This window comes from Gymnodraco acuticeps, unplaced genomic scaffold (assembly GCF_902827175.1).
Source record: "Gymnodraco acuticeps unplaced genomic scaffold, fGymAcu1.1, whole genome shotgun sequence".
Lineage (NCBI taxonomy): Eukaryota > Metazoa > Chordata > Actinopteri > Perciformes > Bathydraconidae > Gymnodraco > Gymnodraco acuticeps.
In genome coordinates, this window is record NW_022990513.1 from 2135448 (window position 1) to 2143280 (window position 7833).

The following is a 7833-nucleotide window of genomic DNA, read 5'->3' on the forward strand; positions in this document are numbered from 1 at the left end:
GCATCATTTAGAATACATTTCTTAACAAGAGAACATAATCGAGGGGTGATCAATAACATTTCCGTATTTATTTATTTCTCCAAGTTACGTTTTTGTGTGCACTGAGGAGTCTCAAACAGGCATTTGTTTAATCATTTTAAGACTTTAAGGCTTAATCAATGTTTGAAAATGAATTCTTCATATATGATAAATGAGAGGTAACATTTTATTTATGGTATTATTTCCACATATTCTCTCCATTCTTCCTTCTGCCAACGGTGTCGCAGTTTTCTCGTCTCTCCCGTTTTTGTGCCTTCTTTGGGTGAGTGCCTTTCTTTAATATTTATTTTCTTCATGTTCTCTCCATCTCCAGTACTACTCTCCACAAACAGATCCCCGTCTATGACAGAAAAAAAAGAATTTAGATTAACATTTTCAGTATGCTTTTGCTTATTCCCCCATATATAACTTAGCTCTGTTGTCTTAAGTTTCATGATGTTACAAATTCACAAAAATACAATGTTTACTTCAATCTAACACACTCATCATCAAACTTGGTCCTCCATCAGTGGCATGTTGACTATGTCTGCCTCTCACACCTGGGGTTGGCATTGGAGGCTGTCGGCACAGGGGCAGTGGTCCCGGGGCCCCTCCTGGTCCCAGGCCAGCATGTCCATCAGCAGGTTGGGGCGGCTCACACAGGACTCCCCCCTCTCTGGTCTGGGATTACACACTGGAAACAGCAGCTCTGCAGGAAGCAGCACAGAGGAGACAATGGGAGTTACTCTGGTCAGCAACAGTGGCCATTGAAGATTATATCATTACATTACATTACATTACATTGCATTAGCTGACGCTTTTATCCAAAGCGACTTACAATAAGTGCGTTCGACCAACAAATACAAACTTGAGAAAACAGAATCATATAAGTACATCAGGTTTCATAGAGCAAAAACATTTCAAGTGCTACTCAACTGGCTTTAGGTAAGCCAGTCCTTTATTAGTATATAAGTGCTTTGTTAATAGTTCTATCGCTCGAAGTGGAGTCGAAAGAGATGAGTTTTCAGTCTGCGCCGGAAGGTGTGTGAGCTTTCTGCCGTCCTGATGTCAATGGGGAGCTCATTCCACCATTTTGGAGCCAGGATAGCAAATCCACGTGTTTTTGCTGATGGGAACTTGGGTCCCCCTCGCAGTGCGGGTGCAGCGAGCCGTTTGGCTGATGCAGAGTGGAGTGCACGTGCTGGGGTGTACGGTTTAACCATATCCTGGATGTAGGAAGGGCCAGATCCATTCGCAGCATGGTATGCAAGTACCATTGTCTTGAAGTGGATTCTAGCAGTTACCGGAAGCCAGTGGAGGGAGCATGGTGTGGGAGAATTTAGGAAGGTTGAAGACCAGACGAGCCGCTGCATTCTGGATGAGCTGCAGAGGTCGGATGGAACATGCAGGTAGACCAGCCAGGAGGGAGTTGCAGTAGTCTAGGCGTCTATATCACCTGATATATAAGACGTGTGTTAAATTTGAATGGCAGAAAGTCTTGTTGCAGTTTCCAGATATTAAGAGGGGCCCAGGGGAACTTCAAGAGAGATTTTCCTCAGATATAATGCAGTTAAAGTCTTGTTAGTTAATGATTCATTTCCTGCAAGGCTCATGAAGAGGCCTGGAGACAATAGTCGGCCTGGATTATCAATAAATGTATTCATTCCAAGTAAGCTGACTTTGGGGTGGAATAAAGTTCAGAGGAAGGCCTTAGAGTATGGGAACAGTTAACCTTTGTTAAATAATTCACATAGCTTTCAGAGGGGAAAAACATGTGACATTTGTGAGGGGCTGCATGATGAAATGAGTGTGCGTGACACATGCTGAGGGAAATTAGTGTGTGCTACTATTTCACTGCTTGAGAGCAGAGGTAATGTTTTCCTCGTTATTATTGATATTAAAGTAATTTACATAGATTGCTTGTATTAGTCAACCATAAACAAACTAGATCTTAGACTTATCTTAAAAATGCCAAGGGTGTCTGGAGCTGGGTGAACTGATGGGGGAGGGGGCCGGAGAGAGGGAAGTCTCTGAAGAATGTGTGTGTGTGAAAGCTGCAGTAATACGAGACAGCGAACACCAGATGTGTTTGTTTTGCTTCAAACTAAGAGACTGTTTCCGGATCATCTTGGCTGGCTCGCGCTGATTCGCTACAACACGCCATCGTTTTGCATCTCCCAATGAGATGACCTGAAAGGAGGAGCATCTGACACAGCTCCTCCTGTTTTGTTTTTGTATGTAAGCCTGTTCTGTCTTTGGTTCGTTCTCTCTTCCTCCTGCTGACAAGACAAGTAAGTTAGATCTCCCAGCGGGAGGAACCAGAGCCGGGGTAATCCGGATTACTTCGTGATGTTGTGTTATTGTATCTTTTGCCATTAAATCAGCATATTTGTTATAACCTTACCAATGGTTGCTGTGAATTTCTTCCTCTGTTAATCTGACCCATTCACAAAAGGACGCGCGGAGGCAGAGGGGGGGGGGCCTCAGAGCCCCAGCCAGAGTGTGACTCCTGTGGCTTGCTCCTGCCCCAACACCATGTGTAACCACCAGTGTTGGGACTAACACGTTACAGTAACGCCGTTATTTTTGGCAGTAACTAGTACTCTAACGCATTACTTTTTAAATTCAGTAACTCAGTTACCGTTACTACATGGTGCGTTACTCCGTTAGTTTTTTTTAGATAGTCAACAGCCAGGCGAACAGAGATGAGAACTGTACTTAAGTACAGTACTTGAGTAAATGTACTTTGATACTTCCCTGCGTCACATGCGGAGACGGCTGTGGGCGTGTTTGTGTTGTTTACTAACAAGACTATCATGGCGGCGGCGGAGCTCAAGTCTAGTTTCTCCACCTGGAGATATTCTCACTATTTCACTTTTGTCGAGCACAAGAAAAGAACGTTTTAGTTAAATGTAAGTTGTGTCTTGGCGGGTCAAAGATCCTATCTACTGCCCAAACCAGTAATTCAAATCTCTTAAAACATCTGCAAAAACAACATGCTGGGACAAGCTAGTAGCTAAGACCATAGAGACTCAGCCGACGCCACTCCACCTCCACCTAAGCAACAGCGGCTGGATTTTAACCAAGGGACTGCTGGCCAGGGAAAAGTCGATAAAGCCATTGCATGGTATGTTGTAGAACACATGCAGGCTATTGCTACAGTGGAGTCACCCGCTTTCAGGGAGCTAGTTAGCATGATAGCATGTCCGGGCGGCACACGGCATATGGGACGGAACACTTTTTCCAACTATCTGGAGAAAGAATATACAAAAATGGAAAGCCAGCTAATATCGATGCAATCCAGATTGCATATAAGGCATGTCAAGTTGATCAACAGATTGTATTATTCTCCAATGCAATAACAGTACTGAAAGGAAGGCTATAAGGGCATTAATGGGAGCCCTTTTTTAAAGTAACGAAAACGTTACTTTTCACAGTAACGCATTACTTTTGGGTGTAAGTAACTAGTACAGTAACTGAGTTACTTTTGACATGAAGTAACTAGTAATGGTAACTAGTTACTGGTTTTCAGTAACTAGCACAACACTGGTAACCACTATTATGAGTTTGCTGTTATATCTCTCACAGGCTCCGCCCTCTACTGGACTCTATGGGTACTACCTTATCATGCAAGCATTCACCTACTGAGATTTCTATAGACGTATAGCCGGCCCCGGGGCGGGCCTACCTGAATGCGTGCGCATCTCACTTCCGTATAAAGGAGGCCCCGCCTCCTGACCACATCCTTTACTCTTCAGCGAGCGGAGGTGATAGCCTAGCACTGAGTCCGAGACGTATTTTTTGAGAGAAAGGAAGAAAGAGAAAGAAAGATAGCGGCTTCGAGTGTTTGGGGGACCAGGATATGGCCGAGGCGGTGACATTTCACGTTCGCCATTCCTTCCGAGTCCGGCGTCCATGGAAGTCCACCGCCCAGGGCTGTACTCTCCCTGTATGATGATCATGGCGGCGGGTGTGTGGGCTACTCGTCATTGCTAGAGATGCCCCCCCTCACCAGGTCAGAGCGATTATTGGGCCGCAAGGCCGAATAAGTAGCTTGGTCCACGAGCCTTGCCCCAGGCCCGGTTCCCCCGGGGACCGGTGCTCGGTGGCTTCACATGATATAGGGTCGACCCTACTTCATCACAGGCCGCCGCCGCTGCCTGCCGTGATGTCCCTGGGATATCACGTCGCATGGCATTTTTCCAAAGAGGACCGTGTTGATCTCCTGGGAGCCCCCGTGTTTACGGAAGGGCTCTATGGATCGATCTCCTTGCTCACGGGATAAGGAGTAATCGCAGCGTGGCTGATTCTTGCCCATCCCAGCGGAAGAAACACTGTCCTACACTCCCCGCCCCTGTAAACCCCAGTATAGGGAGCCAGCAGGTGGGCGTGTGCACGTGAGTGGAATAAACCGTGTGCTGTCAAAGCACTGTGCGGGTTCAAGAGACGCTATTGCCGGCGTGCTGTTGTCAGAAAACACACCTTGCCTGGTATAATAGCTCCGATTAATGCATTTCACACTTGAATGGGAAATACAGCGTTAATACGTGGGCGCGCAGGCCTCGTGAGAGTGGCCGCGGTGCGTTCAGGGACCTCCGCAGGGGAACGGTGGTTTACGTTTGTAAACTCTAGTTCTAGAGTGATGTGTGTGTGTGGGAAAAATGCATTCAGTGAGAATGAGTGCATTTTTCCCAGAGTAAGAGTAATCTCTCTCCACAATTCCACTTTTTCCCTTAATGTCCATTTCGAAGAGACGGCATTGTGACGGCGCGCGCGGCCCCCCCCTCCCCTGACCCCTAGTTTCCACTGGGTCCGTCTGCGGCGCGTTACTGCGAGCCGGCATGCACGACGCTCCGCTTCCTTCTGAAACGCTCGTGAAACGCGCCCGGTAGGGTATGACGCCGGAGGAGGCCCGAACAAAACCGTGGCGCAGCCGTAACGTGCCGCACGGACCCAGTGGAAACTAGGGGTGAGGGCAGGCCGCGATGCGTCAAAGACCTCAGTAGAGAGAAGAGTCACCGCAGCGCGCGCTCCTCCACAGGCTTTTCTGCAGACGAGGGAGCGCGGTGAGACGAAGGGAGAGCTGCCGGCACCGATATCTCGTGCCCGCGGCGCCCTCCACCTCTTCGGCCCACCCCGTGGAACCGGCGTGCCGGCACTCACGGGGACGGGCTGCCCGTCTTCACGGATCTGACTGGCCTGGCGGGGGGAGAAAATCTCTCCGCCCGGGACGAGAGGGCGAATCCCGCCTCCTCCCTAACACAGATCACTACGTTTTCTAATAAGAATGAGGTTGATCTGTATCCAAATCTGAGTGTCTTTTGTTTCCTTAAATGCTACACTTACACACAATGTTAACCGTACAAATTCCCCATTCGCTGCCCCAGCTGTAGCTCCTGTAAAGGAGGTGGCTAGTGGGCATGCGCAGATGAGAGGGATGAACCGCAGGGAGTGCTATCTAAAGGAAAGTGCTATGCGGGTGCAGGGACATTATGGCCGGCGTATTGCTGTCAGAGAACACACTACGCCTAGAGCAAAGACTCCAATTAATGCAGTTTTCCATAGTGGTAAAAGCTGCATTATGGCGGAGTCCGCACTCACACAAGAGCGCGTGGCGGTGCGTTCAGGGACCTCAGTAGAACACACTACGCCTATTTAGACTGAGTGGCGAAGTCCCTCCCCTTCCGGTGGACCTCCATGGGACCTTATTTCATAACAATTATGTATTGAAGTCAATGGAGAGAGAAAGATTATCTTTCAATCCCGTTAGAATTGTGCCACAAATTACACATACGATGTTTGTCAATTTAAAGATAATTTTGCAAGTAAAAAAAAAAAAAAGGTGTCGTAAAACACATTTGTTTGTGTGAAACGCTCAATGTACTACAACTCTGGTCTCGCAGAACAACACACGTCACCAAGATAGATGGCCGTCACTACTGTCTTGTCAACAAAACGATTGCCTACCCTCACTATCACCACAATGAAACACGTCCAGAAGAATGTCATGCAAAGCTGCCTGCCTGCCTTCCTTTGATTCTCTCTGAACTGCCTGGTCTTTTTAATGTTTAATGTCAACCATTTGTGCAGATAGCATGAAGTAGAAAAGATCGGCGATCGCCGATGCTAGCGTTAGCATTTCTCCCCCGGGCTTAAATTGTGTATTATAGAATGATCACACCGGTGACAGTACTCTTCAAAGGGTTCACGAAATATGACTACTACTCTTACTGTTACTAGATGTTTGGTTACTTAATGTTACTTCATATTAAGGCTAATAAAAATGACAAGGCTGTAATGCTAACTAATGTGCTTGCTACTAGCTAGGTAGCTAACTTGATCCAGCCACTCCTGGTCCTTTCATCAGACGGGAAGCGAAAGAACGAGCAAGACCCATTGCTGGTATGATAACAACCTGGTACTAAGCACACAGGCATCTTGTTAAAGTTATCTTATCTTAGCCAGCGCCATATAGATAGATTATATCTATATGGCGCTGATCTTTGCTATCTCTTAGTGGAGGACAACAATTGTGACATCACTTACGCGACTCTGGGATTTGTAGTCTTTCTAGTTGAGTATTTTTCATAGTCTTATATTCAACAGTTTTACGACAAACTGTGACTTTTTTGACATGGAAATTATTTTTTAAGATTGACAATCATATGTGTAATTCATGGCACAATTCAAACGGGATCAAAAGATAAGTTCTCTCTCCATTGACTTCAATACATTATTTTTCCGAAATAAGGTCCCATGGACCGGAAGTAGATGGGCGTGACTTCGCCACTCTATTATGGTGGAGCGCGCGCTCACACAAGAGCGCACGGCGGTGCGTTCAGTAAATAATCGTCCCTTTCTGTGTCGACCCTCCATGGGCAAATCTTCCCTTCACAGGAAGTTTTGCGGCAGAACAGGTCACCAGAGAGCAGAGGCGCGGGAAGGTATTTTGAGTGGGGGTGCTGAGGTGCTGGACTCCAGTGAACACTATTACGGGCACTATAGAGCACGCACAAAAGCACTCCCCACACGCAGTACACCCGTGACTGTTTGTTAGGGCTCAGGCACTTAGGAGGTAGGACCCAATTGCACGACCCGGGAGACAAAAGTTAAAGTAAAGAGGTAAAGTTGAAACAAAAAATGGTCAATAACTAATATCTCAGGATGAGATGACAAAAATTGAGAAAAAATGATAATCGCTCACATGGTGAGGAACAACACTTTTCTGGAGCACAAAAGAGCATAGACCTGACCAAGGCAAAAGACAAGGAGCATAGACCTGACCATGACCATACAATAAAACGAACTGACCCTGAACACTGGGAGACAGGGAATTTAAACACAGGGTAACAAGACACAGGTGGGAACAATCAGGGGCGGGGCTGACACTGATGAGCACAGGAGATACAGAAGGGGTGACAGGTGAAAACAATCAGGAAATTAGACACACCAGGGAAACTAATGACAGACATGAAAACAGGGGAAAAGACCAGACAATACACAGGGAGGAAAACATGATAAGGAGACAAGCAAACACCCACTACCAGACACACAAAACTAAAAACGTGACACAACACAAGAATCGTGACACTGTTACAATGAAGGCTCGATAATCAGCTCACGGCATATAGGCAGGGGTAAAGTGATATTTTTTACGAGTGGGGAGCGGACCTCGCCTCCTCCGGAGGGATGTTCCCCCGGGAAGATTTTTTTTAAATATTTAAGTTAAAAGCATCAATCTGGTGCACTTTGAGAGCAACATTAAGAGATCTATGGATACATCTCTCAACACCCAGATGAAACAGAACTGTAAGC

General features: G+C 46.7%; 1 protein-coding gene across 2 annotated transcripts in view; it reads right to left on the reverse strand.

The window, feature by feature from the left end:
• Nucleotides 1–236: 236 nt before the first annotated feature.
• dkk3b (dickkopf WNT signaling pathway inhibitor 3b) overlaps nt 237–7833 on the reverse strand; it is a 27609-nt gene continuing 20012 nt past the window's right edge. For both annotated transcript variants that reach the window (XM_034227116.1, XM_034227115.1), the window contains 2 exons: nt 577–727; nt 237–379 (listed from right to left, as the gene is read on the reverse strand). In XM_034227116.1, coding sequence (XP_034083007.1) covers nt 355–379; nt 577–727 — 176 coding nt within the window. In that variant the 3' untranslated portion in view covers nt 237–354. The remainder of the gene's footprint in view (nt 380–576; nt 728–7833) is intronic.